The 16,574-nt window shown below is 40.4% G+C and overlaps 2 protein-coding genes across 3 annotated transcripts in view; one reads left to right on the top strand and one right to left on the bottom strand.

The window, feature by feature from the left end:
- LOC308281586 (uncharacterized protein) overlaps window positions 1–16,574 on the top strand; it is a gene marked incomplete at its 3' end in the record, with an annotated part of 534,349 nt that overhangs the window by 53,547 nt on the left and 464,228 nt on the right. The gene's annotated exons all lie outside the window — the stretch shown is intronic.
- Window positions 7,265–13,725, bottom strand: LOC308281082 (uncharacterized protein). Of its 2 annotated transcripts, XM_080721167.1 has the most exons (15): window positions 12,797–13,725; window positions 12,635–12,715; window positions 11,969–12,049; window positions 11,470–11,535; window positions 11,226–11,366; window positions 10,845–11,136; window positions 10,575–10,727; window positions 10,262–10,400; window positions 9,895–10,128; window positions 9,650–9,735; window positions 9,361–9,465; window positions 8,863–9,068; window positions 8,512–8,676; window positions 7,734–7,978; window positions 7,265–7,386 (listed from the first exon to the last, which is right to left on the bottom strand). In XM_080721167.1, coding segments are annotated over exons 1-15 (2,235 nt in total). In that variant the 5' UTR covers window positions 13,036–13,725; the 3' UTR covers window positions 7,265–7,384. The 2 variants fall into 2 exon arrangements, with proteins under 2 accessions (XP_080577293.1, XP_080577294.1); XM_080721168.1 differs by having other exon boundaries at window positions 12,635–12,885.

Genomic DNA, 16,574 nt, shown 5'->3' with positions numbered 1-16,574 from the left:
GCTGTTAGTCAGAGGACAACTTGAGTTCAGATGCGGGGCAGCTCTCTTGACACACTAGTAGTCGGGGGATATCTTAAAAAGTCCTGGAATAAATTTCTTACCAAAAATTATCTTCCCCAATGTGTTTGTAAAGGTATCTAGTAACACATCCCACAAAGACTGAAATTTAGTTTCCCTAGGAGAATCCGTGACAGCTGCTGAGAGTTGGGGTCCTATTAAATTAACTATACAGGATAAAACACACCAAAATAAATATGCTTTAAGTAGAATGTGAGAGGTCAAACTAGAGGTTTGTCATGATTCTGAATCCATTGCAAGCATTTGTTTTGCACACAAAACATTCCTTGGCGTGAAGGGGCACCCACAAATCTGTGAAAAGTGATGACTCATCACTAAACCATAGTGTTGTGAGGCCTTTTTTAGCCCAAGGAATTTCTTTTGTGCAAAACAAATGCTTGCAATGGATTCAGAATCATGAAAAACCCCTAGTTTCACCCCTCACATGCTACTTAAAGCATATTTATTTTGGTGTGTTTTATCCTGTATAGTTAATTTAATGGGACCCCAACTTAAAGCAGCTGTCAAGGATTCTCCTAGGGAAACTGAATTTCAGTCTTTGGTGAAGATTTTCTTTTTGGTAAGGAATTTATTCCAGGATATGACACTATTTCTGAAGATATCCCCCTGACTATAGTTACTTCTCTGTGTTGTGTACGTGTGCATGTGCTCACTACAGAGGAGATCATTTTGGCTATTTAATGTCTCAATGTTTTTGATTCAGTTGCATTTGTTATTATTGATAGTTAATTAACTTTTTTTTTTCTCTCCATTGAAGGTATCAGTAATAAGGTGTTGCCAGTATCTAAAGAGGTCTCTTTGGTGGGAAACAATGACACAGCACCATTTTGGTTAGGCTGCTTGTGCTCCCTCTCTACCCCCCCCCCCCCCCAACCCCCCCCCCCCCTCCAAAACCCCTCCCTTCCCTCTCCCTCTCTCTTGCTGTCCCCAGCAGCCTTCTCTCTGTACATTTTACTATTGATTGATTGAATACTTTATTGACAGTTTGCCAAAAAAAAGGCATGGTACGTGACACAGATTTATACCAAAGAATGCTAAAAGGATAACCCAATAAGCCAAGGTCTTATTTGCATTGAGGTCCTGTCCTGTGTATTCAATTCGTCGAGATTAAAATACACTGTCTTTAATTCATTACTTTACTTTAAGGATTGTGCTTAGATTGAAACATGGTATGTTCTGTTTAATGTAATTGTTTTCCTAATAAATAACTTTGTTAAATGTACACCCTGTGCTGCAACCCTTTTTTACATTGCCAGTGTAACTCATTGGTGAACTGTTTAATCAAGCATTTTATTGCTTTATTAGTGGCCAAGGCACGAAGTGCCCGAAGGCCACTCATTGATATTGGATTTCATCTTCTTCCGCCACTTTTTCACTTGTGGCTAGACCGTGCAGTCGCTTTTTACGAAACTCGGCAGTATGGCAGAGGACTATGCCAAACGGCTAAATCGCGAAGCTCGCAACAATCGGCCAAAGGGTGGCGCTGTAGGAGGCCTTTGAAAATGCCAACTTTGAACAGGTGTAGCTCATGCCCTGTTTCAGGTAGAGCAATGTAACCTGTATACACTTATGCGTCTCCTCATGCCGAACAACTTTTACGCTCTGACTTTTGACCTCTGACCTTTACTTCTCCCACAATTTTGAATTATATGAAAAACAATCAAAATCTATCTCCTCCTGGGATTTTCGCGTAACGTGCGCGAAACTTTTTTTACTTGAACTTTGGACCAACACGGTCATCGCACAGCGGCCGGATTTTCTTTAAAGCGAAACATTATTTTTTAATAATTCACTCAATGTTGCAGTTTTATGCAAATTATTCTTCTGCCTCTAAATCATACATGCAAAGTCACACGTTCATGGCATTTGGCAAATATGTAGAGGGTTAGTCCAAATATCACTGAAAGCAATCTTACTCCAATTGGCCAAAGGGGGGCGCTATACGAAGTGTTTGAAAACTCAAACTTTAAAGGGGCATAAGTCATGCCTCGTTTCGTTTGAAGACATGCAACTTGCTTACACGCGTGCCTTGACTCAAGCGGAAGACATCTGTGTCTTTGTTAAGTAAGCTCCGCCCTTAGATTTTCCGAAATTTTGAGCAGTTTGTAAAACACTTAAACCCGCTTTTATTCCGGAACTTTCGCGTCACGTGCACGGAACTTTTTTTACATGAACTTTGGACCAATATCTAAAGATCTGTCAGATCGGATTTTTTTTTAAATTGAAACATGCTTTTTTAATAATTCAATCAACATTGCAAGTCTTATGCAAATTATTCTTCTGCCTCTAAAACATACATGCAAAATAAAATTTCATGATGAACTACTATAGAGAGTTAGTCCAAATATCACTGAAACCAATCTTACCCCAATTGGCCAAAGGGGGGCGCTATATCATTTTGAAAGAAGGCGTCAAGTACATTACATGAAACTTTTTTTTTTCTTTTCTTTTTTTTTTAAATGACAGGTCCATTATGTGTGACTGCCGTAGTGTAGTGGTCAGTGCCTGTGCCTGATATTCGGATGGTTGTGAGTTCGAACCCCACGTTGGGTAGAGTTGATGGTAACATCCTGGATGCCCATGGCATGTGCGTATGTCAAACTCTTTAATGTTGACACGTCTGATCTAACTCCAGATCACGTTCAGGGTCAGGGCAGATGCACATGCTCGTTGGATCGAATCCCACCTGGGGCTTGTATAAGCATAAAACCATGACATAAATCCTGAAACAAGCATTATAATACAAACTGTCATGTCTACACCTATGTTGTGATTTCCAAGGATTGCAATGATACCATGTACCAGCTCAGTGGTCTAGTGGTTTGAGTGTCTGCCCTGAGACTGGGAGATCTGTGTTCAAACCCGGGTCGCGTCATACCAAAGATTCTAAAAAATGGGACCCAGTTCCTCCCTGCTTGAAACTCAACATCTAGGGTTGGATTGGGGGTAACTCCCTGCGACATACTAGTGTCATGTCCAGGGGGTGTACTTGTACAACAAGTTACCTTGCGCTACAGAAACAGGAGATAGGCTCCTGCCCTATGAGATTCATAGCCTGGCCGATTCATATGGTCTTCATAGCTCAGCAAGGCTTACTATGTACATCATCAAACTGTCCAGGTGCATAGTATCACAGTTTTTTTTTTATGTCTGTTGCATATAGGCCTATAGGCCTACAGTCTTTTGCATACATGTTGTGTAGAGGCCAATTTGTGCTTTTACCTATAACCACCGATTAGTGTAAAACTTTGTATGCATGAAACTTTTTTTTTTTTCTTTTTTTTTTTAAATGACAGGTCCTTTATGCGTGACTACCGTAGTGTAGTGGTCAGTGCCTGTGCCTGATATACGGATGGTTGTGAGCTCAAACCCCACGTCGGGTTGAGTTGATGTTAAAGGCATATTCAGGATGATTCAAAAAGTGGCTCCTCTCCAGCAGATGGCGCTTGCGGGGGCTGTGGGGGTTGCCTCCACATGCTCCAAGCGTAGAGTGTATGCTCAAACGGGAGCGCGCACTAGACACTACAGCTGTTTCCTAATAAACAACTGCGGAACGACAACAACAACACTACACAGCGAGTTAGTAGCTACAACGGCAAATTACTGAAGAACTTTATAACTACACCATGGCATCTGGTTCGTCTTCAAATCAGTAAGTACAATGCAATGTAAACTTTTGTTACCAATGCAACGCAACATAACCCCCATACTACGACGTTCCTATAGTATGCTCTCACAACGTTTGTCTGCTAATGCTGAAGCTATTTTGTTTTTTGCCTCTCGAGTCTGTCTGGTCTTCTGTTTTTATCTCTACCTGAGAACTGGGCTTCTCAAACTTGTTTTTATACCACACGCACAACAACTACCACTTATTATGAGTGGAATTATTTGGCTACCTCAGACCACTTCCCCCCATTCATATGGCGAGCAGTAAAACTATTCAATAACAATAAAAGTTACGGAGGTGGTTCTGTAGCCATGTGTATTATGTACTGTAAACTGAAGCATTTAGCGATGTTGGCCAAACTATGTTGCTACAACCACATCATATATTTTCACCAACGCAGAGCTGTTGGGTAAACTATTGACTGGTTCACTGGTTTCTTGTCTTTTTTTGGGAAAACGCTACTGTGTACATCACGTTTTTAATTGAACTGTTTGTGAGTGAGAGAGGGGTCCTCGTCACAGTAACGACCGTTTCTTTTTCTGTTTTTAAGTTACATGGATTATGTATGGATAGGTAGATAGTTTGATGTGGACTTTGTCCACATCAAACAATCTATCTACCTACCTACCTACCCACCCCAGCCATCCATACTCAAACTATCTATCATCCATTCATCATCTTTATCAATAAATGAGTAACAAGGCAGTATAATAGGTAGAGCAGACATGTTTATTTTAACAAATTTTCGCTTTGTTTATTTCACAGATCACTTGGAGATGGAGATGAAGATTGGATTCCCCCCCCAGCTGGGGGGAGGGCAGCTGGACAGAGACAGACTCAGAGAGGACAGGGCCAAGGAGCACCCAGGGGCAGGGCACCTAGACGTCGTGGACGCAGGGGGAGGGGAATAGCTCTTCCAGATCACCAGCGTGTGCAAGAACTCCAACAAATGCACCAAGCAAGGGTGGACAGAGATAGAGTATGTATTGTTTTTATTTTGACTATTATTGCTGATTCATTTTTATTCATTGCTGATTCATTTTTATTCAAGTTACTTTTTTTTTTAAATTATTGTTCATCTTACTAAGTGCAATTGAGCTACCAATACCCAAGAAGTTTACTCTGAAGATGTACTCTTGAATTTTGAGATCTTCTTAGACCACTTACAAAATAGCCTCCAAAAATAATTACTATCATTTGTCTTTATGTCGTTTATCAAGTGTGAGTATATCCTCCTAATTCTTTCTAATGGTCCTTTCAGGAAATAATGGAGAATCTCTCTCCTACAGAGATGTTGGAACTCCTCATGGCAACCCAAAACCGGGACCCTGGCAATATGTTTTGGTCGTTGCGCAGAAACAACCCCCCAGGACGACCACCACCAGCAACAGAACAACCAACTTGGTGCGTCTGTGCGAACTGTCAGGAGATGAACACAGATGTTGAGAACCTCTGCTGTGGTCAACGTCCAGAACGGTGCACTTCCAGGGAGCCGCACATGGATGTGTACATCCTCGAAGACGGCGTTTTGACCTTTGCTGTTGGGATATGGAATGATGTCCGTGCTCAGGTTGCAGCTGCAAACCATAATGACCGCAACAGACAGTATCGCCATGCCGCTTACAGACAGTTTGTCATGTGGCAGTATGGCGTGCTGGGAGCTGGCAACAGAGTTGTAGTTTTCTCATGTTGCGTAATTCGCATAAGGAGCCGATTTCCTGATAGTAACGCGCACTATGTTGGCTGGCTCCCCAGTCGGGTGTAGGGCGAACGTTCACCCTTACGGGTCCATTTGGTTGACCCCTGACTGTAAGGACTACAAACCATTGAGTGACCTATATTCTTAATTCACATAAACAGAGCTGCTACCTTCAACCACATTTTAAAATTATACTGTAAGATTATTCATTAGGGCAAACATGCTGCTATAGTATTTGTTGCAAGAAGCTTTACTACCTGTGTATATATGTGACCTAGCTGATTGCTCAATGCTGTACCCCCTCCAAATGTATATATTATATTCCTTTTCGTGTAAATAATTTCAGTGTCAGGAAATTCTGTTTCATTTTTTAAATGACAATTTGTGCACTAACGGTTCTACCTTCAAACACTTTGGGCAATTGCCTTTTTGTTTTAAATAGCTTTCTACGTGTGTGTGTGTGTGTGTGTGTGTGTGTGTGTGTGTACTTTGATAATGTGACAGCTCTGAATGCACAATGCTGTACCCTCCATGTCTCCCTTTTTTAAAGTAAATATTTGGTTTGCAAGATCTGTGTGATTCATTTCTCAATTTACTTTTGCCATGGATATACAAAATGAAAAGATATTCCATGACCTGATAGACATACAGCCTTGAATGACCCTAAGTAAGTAGCCTTGATGATCCATGAGGCCCATAGGGCAGGATACTATCTCCTGTTTCTGTAGCATGATTCTTTATATTTTTAGTCTTTGCTATGACCCGGCCAGGGAACTGAACCCTGACCTCCCAGTCTCAGGGCGGACACTAACCACAAGGTCACTGAGCTGGTAAATGACCACAACAGGTAACTCTGGAGTGTACAGCTAGAAACCAACCAACTCAGAAGACTAGTATTACCAAAATTAAAGCACTCAAAGGCCATTACAGGTCCTGTAATTCATAGGGGTTCCCAAAACTTGTCTCAGGGCACCCCATAAATGTTTTTAATCCGAGGCACCCCTACATTATAATTTTCACTCCCAGCACCTTACATTTCTAGCCTATCGTCGTTGTCTGGTAGAAACCTTGTATGTCCCAAACCGTTGTCATCTATAAAATGTACTAAAGTATTGAAAAAAGCCGATCTACAAGCACAGTAATCTGCTGTTTTCACTAGTTTCATGTGACAGTCTTGTTTGATGAAGCAGGGAAAAAGACATACAAGGAGATACAAGGTTTCTGCCCGACAGTGACGATATTTTTGTGATTATGTTGCGAGGAAAACGTTGAGATAATAGCCATTTTGGTTAGAACTGACTGAAAATAACTTTTTCCTTCAAGTTTAAAATTATACTAAATCATATTTTCTTCAAGTGTAAAAATAAATTCGAAATATTATCAAATAATCTCACGGCACCCCAGGGTGCCCCGTCACCCACTTTTAAAACCCCTGACTTGCAGGTCCAATTGTTTCTAGGTGTGTATACTCAGTTATGGGGGTTCTTGCAAAGAAAACAAATACTAGTTGGACTCATATTGTGCCATAAATAGTCTGTCATCCATAATATGGACCTTTTTTTTAATACCATTTAAGCTATTGGCCCAAATAGAATGATTGATGCAATTTGTTTCCAAAGGTTTTATACCAATATATTAGCAATCAATGTCACAACTGCATATATGATACCCCCTTTAAAGTAAATTCTGTAGCAACATTCTCAGTGTGTTTCATTTCATGCAACAAGAAGGACACATTTGTAAGAATTATAATGTTTAATTCACAAAAGACAGAACTACACATTGTACTGTGACCCGCACCCTGCAACAAATGGATCCGTCTTTAGTTGAAGCTGAGCCCTTTGAGCTGGATCAACGTCCCTGCCAATCCTGCTGAGGATGATGACTGAGACCCGGGGGCAGGAAGAAGAGATGGAAGTCACTGGTCTATCTCTCATTTGTCCTGTGAAAACACAAAAGATACACAAAAGATATCAGTCATTATTGGAAGTTGATCACTAGTCAGGCACAGTATAACAATAGTTCAATAGACACCGAATCAATGACGATCCAAGACAAACTGTTGAGTGCATAATATCAAATGCTGTGCCCTGGTTTAAATTGTCAATGGTCCTATCTAGACTTTTAATTATGACATGTGGATTTCTAATTTGAAATGTACAGATTATTTTTAAAATATTTATGAGATGGGAACCTCATGGTTCACATCAGACCATCCCTCCCTTGAGCCAATTCCTAGCCCATGAACCATCATATATAAATACATAGCATATAGCCTGTAGTACTCACATCTCCCTCTGCTGGCTCGATCTTGCAACATCTTCTCAATCGTTTGGGATGGTACTACACCAGGCAGATTTCCTAGACGCCGAGCATCGTCAGGCCTCTTGATGCTTTTTTTACCCAGTGCCTCCATGGTTAACCGTCGCTGCAGGAGAGCGTTTTGAAGTTCTGGAATATAGCTGTAGTCCTTGTCCTCCTTCAGAACCACCAGTTTATAGCCCTTGGACTTCTTGCTGTACATTCTTCCATGGCTGATAAGAGATGGAGAAACAGTGTTTGCAATTAACATACGTAATATAATACTTCCTACATTCCAAAACATATATATAACGGGGGTTCCCAAACTTTTGTCTCTGGGCACCCCATAAAAATGTTTTAAAAATCTTTTTAATCCGAATTACCCCTACATTATAAATTTCACTCCCAACACCTTATATTTTGACGGGTGTAAACCATCACGTGTCCAAAACCGTTTGTTTTGTATTTATCATCTCTAAAATGTACTAAACTAGTGAAAACAGACTATCTAGATCCTCTGTTTTGTATGATGTGCGACAGTCTTGTATGATGAAGCAGGGCTTTGCTTTACCAAAAGTACACATTTCAAAATAACTTTGTACTTCAATTTTAAAATGGGAGTTTAAATATTTTTTCAAGTGTCCAAATAAATTCCAAATATTATCAAGTTATCTCACGGCACCCCAGGGTGCCCCGTCACCCACTTTAAAAACCCCTGATATGGAATACCTGGCTAAAGCGTGAGCTAACTTCATGTAAAACATACCTTACTGATCCATCTGCCTTTCGTTTGGCTGCTCTGTGTACGTGATGATTGTAGTCCAATGCGGCCAGCAGTATCCGTGCTCCATACACAGGCGGAGAAAACGATATGCGTTTTGATGCGTACATTAAAAGATGATTATGATAACTTTCCAGCTGGGCAGTTGATCTAAACATTGACACACACAAGGAATACATTTTTTTTTAAATTGAGCACAGGTAAATCCAACATTGAATACAAAAACGCATTGCAGTTGCACACTTATTATACCCCGAAATACAACAAATTTAGCATTTTTAAATGGTCATTTGGTAAAGGATTTTTATGAAACCAGAGAGAAACAAATTTACTAACCTGAAAGTCAGGAAATGGTGGACAGACTTGAGCCAGCGTTCGTTTAAAACGATCTCAGACAGTTTCTGATGAGCTGTTGAGGTTCTGTCCATCCAAGGCTTGTCTCTCTCTTCTGCTGGCAAGGGCATCACGTGGTCACAGGCACCGTTGTTGAAGACCCATGTATGATCATTCACCACGTGGTGTAAGACCCCAGTCCACTTATCCTACACATAATACAGTAAAACAAAAAAAAGTTAATTTATTTGACATCATAAACCCTTTAGACCCGAGTTGGATCATCCTTTCTGTACACGGGCAAAAGAGCAGATCTAAAAGCTCACAACACATTGTGGATCCGTTGTAACTACAAATTGACATCTCTGAGCGTCAAGTGATACTTGGATAGGTGGTCACCACAGCACAAGATGAGTTTACTCTCCCAACTCGCTTGTGTGTTTTCCAGACAAAGTGATTCATTGAAGGCAACATGATATGTTTTTGGTTTGAAATACTTACGAAGAAAGTGTCATAGTCATCAGCCTTTTCACAGCAGTACCAAAAGTGAGTGCAAATGTCCTTGTTCCAGTCAGCGAGGATTGAGCAGTCCTTTAGCTGGGAAGCCTGAAAATAAAATAGAAGCAAATGTAATTCTATTTTACACTTCACTAAAACACTAAACAGGCCAAACTGACAGCTAGGACAGGGAGCAAAATTAATTAAATTGCTTTTACATTTTTAGTATTATACATTATGCACACTGATCACACTTTAAATTTGCACTGCAATTATCAAACCTTTCACTTACAGCAGCTATCTTTTTGCCCAGGTTTTTGGCGCCGTGCCAGATGTCAAAAGAGTGAATTACTCCACTGTCTTTGTACTTTCCCTTCGCTGAAAAACAATGTTGGCATCATTAAATTGTGGATTTCTTTGTCATGGTCATAACGCATACATAGGTACATTTTGGTAAATGAAGAAGGAATGTGATATAATGCTCTAATACATAAAACACTAGTATGAAATTTAACCAATCAATACAAAATGACTTACTAAACAGAGCTCCAATTTGTGTGTGTGCATCTGTGCAGAACTCTGAGAGGTTCAGTTCTGCATGGAGCTGGTCAAATGTTTTGATGAATGCCTCCCTCTCCATGATCACTGAGTTCCTGCTGGTCTCTCTCTTGTCAATGTTGACGACATTGATGATTTCTTTGGTGTCGTTATCCATGGCAGAGTAAGAGCAGTACTGTGCACAGTAACCGGGACTGTCCATCCGACCATCACCTGGCGTAAGCAAAAACATAAAGGTGAGAAGGAGAAAGGTTAGCCTTCTCACAAGACACAATTTTAGAAAAGACATCAGCCTATAATAAATGTTTAATTTGGACTGTGTATTGTGCTGTATTGGGACACTTACCAAGAACCACAACTTTGTCTTTGGCTTGTAGTCTGGTGATGATGGCACTCCTCTTCCTGGTCCAGAAGTCAGTGATCGTGTCAACACAGCATTGGTCTTGGATTTTATGGAACGTGTCGTGGTTCACCATGCGCATGTTCTGTCAGAGATAGAGTAGAGGTTTAGAACACAGAGCAGGTTGGTGCCTTGCATGGTTTCCTCCACCATCAGTGTGTGCGCGCGCGCGCTTGTGAGAGAGAGAATGGGTGAATCTAATGCACCCAATCTATGTAAAACACCTTGGATAAAGGCGATATATAAATGCACAATTTACCATAAATTTGAAGAGAAGAGCGAGTTTTCTGTAGTTGTTTCCAGAGAGAAGGAGATTGCAGGACAGAAGGAAATCTCCAACCAGCATTCCTGATTTCACATACGGCTGGGATGACCACTTCCACACAATATGTTTTGGATCCCTTGTGCATACCTGAAAAAAAAAAAACAACAAAAAAAGAAACAGGATAATTAGATTCAGTGGCGTACATTGTTTGCAAAAGGAAGACTTTCAGCAACACATAAAAGGATATAACAAACAAACACGCACCCATTCAATGATTGCTGCTGTCCCCCTCGATCTAACACGAACATGAAAAGGTTGTGTGCTCTGACACCATTTACACACATCCACCGGTAGAACAACATATTCCACTAGTTGAAGTAGAGACATGTGGTAAGCGATGAAGGCTGGATCTTGCAGAATGTTGTCCCCAGCATCGACATCATGTTCTGAATCTTCGGGAATGGGTTCTTCTGCGTCAGATCCAGCGTCATGTACAGAGTCACCAACACTGATGACTGGTAGATGTTCAATGCTCACTTTTAGAGCTCCGCCAGCACTGCAAAAATAAGTTGACAAATTCAGAAATAATCACACAACCAAAAATTGCATAAAATAAAATTCAGGAACTATGTCATAATAACCTACCGAAAAGATAAGCGGGGATAATATTCTTCATCACTATCAGAATCATCGCTGTCAAATTCTCTCGTCAGATCTTCCTCAGACGATGACAAAGGTATATCATCCATCCCAAGCTGCCAGGATGGATCATCTTCAATCTCAATTCTACAGATTAAAAAGTGTTGAGTTGTTACTACTTTTAAAAATGAAAAGATTTGATGATTTTTGGTAACAATTCATTTTGTAAAGATTTCTGTGGTCAACTTACGTAGCGTTATGGGGGCTGTTGAACTCATCTGCGTCAACTGGCACGTTTAAATCCAATGAGGACATGCTGCGATAATAAATAAAAAATACATTTTAATGTGTGTGCAAATGTGTGTGTGTGCATATATAGATAGATAGATAGATAGATAGATAGATAGATAGATAGATAGATAGATAGATAGATAGATAGAGAGAGAATTTTACAAAAAATTACCAGAGCACAAATTAGGTGAGATGTTTCACTCCTATTTATAACCGCTCAACAATAATCTGTTATTGCAAATGTTTAGTTATTATTTTTGGGTCAAAAAGATACTCTCATACCATCTACTAGAAAGATAAATAGTGTTGTATTAGGCTATGGTAAAACAAATAATAAGAAAAAAATAGCAAGTGTGCTGTAGATAAAAATGTAATCTGAAACAACACACATACATTCAAAATATAGTCTTGGTCAGCAACTCAATGCATCAAGTAGGAAGAAAAAGATTTGCACATACCTAGCTTCTAACACATGAATCTCAGGTTCCTGTAAGGGAACTTGTAGCTCCATTGGCTGGGCATCAGGGTTGTTGTCCTCCCTTCAAAAAATAAAATGCAGACAGCCACAATTATTTTTAGAGTTGGCCTACAAGTAGATGGAGATAATGAGTAGGCCTACAATGTATACATCATGGAAGGAATGGACAGAGAGCAATTTACACAGAATGGCCCTATTTACAACAATGTGACATGTTTCACTCCTTGGTCTAACGACCCAGCAATTTGAGACAACACTGAGTGAGCCAACACTCTTCTTTGTTATTGTAATAGTTTGGGATTTGCATGCAGGATTCGCTCATACCACAAACTTGAAGAATAACATAACACCACAGACAAAAACAAAACGTATGATTGCAGTAAGTAGTAATGAAATCGGAAACTATACTCGTTTGGGATGTGGGGGTCCGTCGCGGGCGATGCTACGGGGACCACCGCGGATCTCCGCCCCCATGATATTTATAAAGCCAATGCATCCAGTAGCGAAAACAACTCGGCTAAATAAGATATACAAGCACTCGTTTGTGATGTGGGGGTCCGTCGCGGGCGATGCTACGGGGACCACCGCGGATCTCCACACCCTTGATATTTATAAAGCCAATGCATCCAGTAGCGAAAACACAAACCTTATTATCGTGAGACGAGCTGCAGCTTCGGTCAATGGGGGTTCTTCCTCTAACGCTATGTCATCATCATCATCATCATCCCTGTAAAATAACCATTCCATTTAGCTGAATAATAACACGAACTGAAAGAGAAACACTTGTTGAATGCAGAATGTTACTTACTCTTTCTCGCTCTTTGAGATGCTAGAGAGTGACGATGGGGGAGGGGGTCTTTTTCGACTAGGCTTTGATGGCGTGGATTGGTATGGATCTTTCTCGTAACTAAAGACAATTAAAAAAACACACAAGCGTTTTATTGCTGCTTCAAATAGCCTCGGAGTACCCTCGGTAAATATTTGAGGAGAAAAAGCCAACTGCAAAGTATAAAATGACTTACTGATCGAGTAGAAGCAAAGCAACATCCTTGTGGGTCTTCAGTCCTTTTATTTCTTTTAGCTGGTTCCACCGTTCCAGAGCCGTTCCGAGGCAAATTCTGGTTTTATCTAACGCTTTTTTCTTCTCTTTCCTTGCCAACTTCTTCTGTTCACTAGCAGCTTTCTTCTCTTCAATAGTTTTTAATCTTTTGGCTTCTCTTGGTGCAAGTGGGAGAGCTGGGATAGGAATCTTGTCCTGTTTCTCCGCCATCTTGTAAACATTCAATGTAATGTGAACGCGCGCCTCCCAAGTTGAGTGCTGTGTGAACGTGCATCTCAAGCCAGCCAGAACGCGCACCAGTCATTCTCTATCCTGATTGGTGGAGATCTTTGTGGCGAAGGGAAAATTTCGAGCGAGCTATGCTCGTAACAGGGGACAGGGCGGATGTCCTTATATGGTCAGCGCACCTAATAGCGACGAAAACTAATGGGAAATGTGCAGACTGGATTTTTATTTGAATGAAAAACAAGTCCTGAATATAACTTTAACATCCTGGATGCCCATGGCATGTGCGTATGTCAAACTCTTTAATGTTGACACGTCTGATCTAACTCCAGATCATGTTCATGTTTAAAATGAGCCCTTCTCTACCAGCCGTTTTTTTTCTGTTCTGAGTAAAAGAAAATATGATCACTCGAAAATGTCAGAAATACATACAATAGATTACATTTACTCAGATTGATTTCACCCCAAGCCTCCAAAATATAAAAAAGAAATCAATAAAATCAAGGCACTCAGCCTACATAGAACTTTTTTTTTAAACAAACATGGCTAACAGATTCTGTGGCTGCCTAGTGTAGTGGTCAGGGCATATGCCTTTCATGCAGAAGGTCGTTGGATCGAATCCCGCCTGGGGTTTATATAAGCGTAAAACCATGATATTTGGTACACTTCACAGCTTGGTTCCTTGAACAATGTCTGATATGGAGCCTTCCTAAAAATGTCCCCCAACCCCCCTTGATGCGTATTTTAATATCCGCCATTACTAAATAATGTATTTTGCATCATAAATCCTGAAACAAGCATTATAATACAAACTGTCATGTCTACACCTATGTTGTGATTTCCAAGGATTGCAACGATATCATGTACCAGCTCCAGCTCAGTGGCCTAGTGGTTTGAGTGTCTGCCCTGAGACTGGGAGATCCAGGTTCAAACCCCGGTCGCGTCATACCAAAGATTCTAAAAAATGTTACCCAGTGCCTCACTGCTTGAAACTTAGAATCAGGGGTTGGAATGTGGGAAACTACCTGTGACATGCTAGCGTCATGTCCAGGGGGTGTACTTGTACATCAAGTTGCCTTACGCTACAGAAACAGGAGATAGGCTCCTGCCCTATGAGATTCATAGCCGTGCCGATTCATATGATCTTCATAGCTCAGCAAGGCTTACTATGTACAGTACATAATCAAACTGTCCAGGTGTAACAGTTTTTTATGTCTGTTGCATATAGGCCTACAGTCTTTTGCATACATGTTGTGTAGAGGCCAATTTGTGCTTTTACCTATAACCACCGATTAGTTTAAAACTTTGTATGCACACTTCCCAGAGGCCAAGGAAAAACCTGTGCCCTGCATTTTTCACATCTGCCATTTATAGCGCCACCAGAAGGCCAACTTACAGTATGTAAAACACATTCTTCGATATTACTCCTTCAGATTTTATCCGAAAATCACACAAATCAGTACACAGTATCTCTACAGTGATGTAATCATGACGGATTTGTCAGATATCATATTCTATCTAATTGGCTAACATTGAATTCCAAGGTTTGCAGGATTGCTCCTTTTTGAACAAAATGTCTCAAACGCAGCCTGCTATGTGTGTGAGATTTTGCACACACATTCCCACTAGGCCAAGGAACAGATGCCAACCTTCTCAACATTGGCCTGTTATAGCGCCACCAGCGGGTCAATTTTTGCAAAACACATTTTTGGAACAAAATGCTTCAAATCCCGCATGCAACGTCCGATTGCCGTGAAAGGCCCAAGAACACGCGGCACCCTTTTCACTTTGGCCTATTATAGAGTCACCACTAGGCCAAAAAAAAAAACTACCTGACCTGCCGGAGTCCTGTTCGGAAGAACACTGCTTCTAGTTTTTCTTTGATATTCTTCTTTGCTTTCCCTTGATGCCTTTTTGCTTTCCTGCTTTTTATGCCTTGGACACTTTATCGCTGCTTGCAGCTATATTGTTATCATTATTTTACGCTTTTTGTGGTCATTCTTGAATAGAAACACATATATGAAGCTTATTTTTGCATAAAATATTTCGAAACATTTTTATTTTAGCATCCGTTTTTCAAGAAAACGTTGACTATAGCTCCTTTAATATAAGAATGTTGTATGTTCACAATTAAGTCAGTTAATTGACCTTGTATTGATAATAGTGAAAACCATAGATGAAAATATGCTTGCCCAGGTTTCCTCCCCTCTTTGTTGGCTTATTTTCCTTGTTCCTTGTTAGCTAATAATGCAGTACAATACAATACAATACAATACAATACAATACAATACAATACAAAAAACAATCCTTGGTCACAATTTGTCCCGTGACCCCGTAAGTCACTAGAGTAGGTTTTAGCGAGAGCATGTCTGTGACCGTCAAGGCTCCTCAATTGAATACACAATACGCATTTAAAAAGTATTTATGTCATATTGTTTATGTCCCATAAAAAACGGCCGTTTTGACGTCACAAACGGCAGCAAATCTGGACAGCCTGTTTTGAGAACCCGTGGGATGCTTTTAACCTCCACCTTCCCAAAACCAGAGAAAGACACAATGGTCAGAAATGGTACTTTGTGAGGATAGGAGGTGCTAGTGGGACCCCAAAAAAAGGTTTTAAAATAGGAAAAGTGAAATTTCATGGTGTATCACCTTTAAAATGTCCTCCGTCCCATTCTAGACCGCTCTGTTCGCTATGAAGTTGAATCTTAATTCTGCCTTACAATCTGTTTTACAATCTTTAACCTGTCTTACAACATACTTATGTGCTCAATCATAAGTGATATCATCATAAGAGTAATCAATCTCATCATTAGACATTTTCTCATGAATCCAGTCAACATATTTGTGTACATTGGCGTAGACACCAGGCTTGTCGTTCAGAACACATTGAGGACCCCAGCTCACCAGAACAGTGATGTAATGAATGCCATCCTGTTCACACATCAGAGGAGCTGATCTGGTTTCTAAAAGCCTGTGCCTATCATAAGTAAAATGTACAAGAGAGGATGTGGGGTTAAAAGAAAACATAATAAAAATATTAAAAAAGGCTTAAAAGACTGCAAATAGAGCGTACACAGCTGCACACAACTTGTGGGTCGGGACCCCCAGGGGGTCCCCAAATTATTTTGTGGGGTCCCCAGATGATTAACATGAAGGAACAGTTCACCCCTAAGATGATTTTTTTTTTGTCATGGAGACATGAGTTCAATAATATTATGTTGTTTTAGGCTTAGGGTTAGTGAGGCGTTGTGAGCATGTAGATCTGCTATTTTCACAGTATACGTTTACAAGATGTAAT

Source organism: Nannobrachium achirus (genome assembly GCF_963921795.1).
Source record: "Nannobrachium achirus genome assembly, chromosome: 3".
NCBI lineage: Eukaryota > Metazoa > Chordata > Actinopteri > Myctophiformes > Myctophidae > Nannobrachium > Nannobrachium achirus.
This window is presented reverse-complemented; position numbering and strand designations above follow the sequence as displayed.

Coding starts and splice junctions, on each gene's coding strand:
- LOC308281082 (XM_080721167.1), bottom strand. CDS start 13,035: ATGTTGCTTTGCTTCTACTCGATCAGTAAGTCATTTTATACTTTGCAG. Junction 11,536..11,968: donor ATTCATGTGTTAGAAGCTAG/GTATGTGCAAAT, acceptor TTATTATCGCAG/CATGTCCTCATTGGATTTAA. Junction 10,728..10,844: donor CAGCAGCAATCATTGAATGG/GTGCGTGTTTGT, acceptor TTTTTTTTTCAG/GTATGCACAAGGGATCCAAA.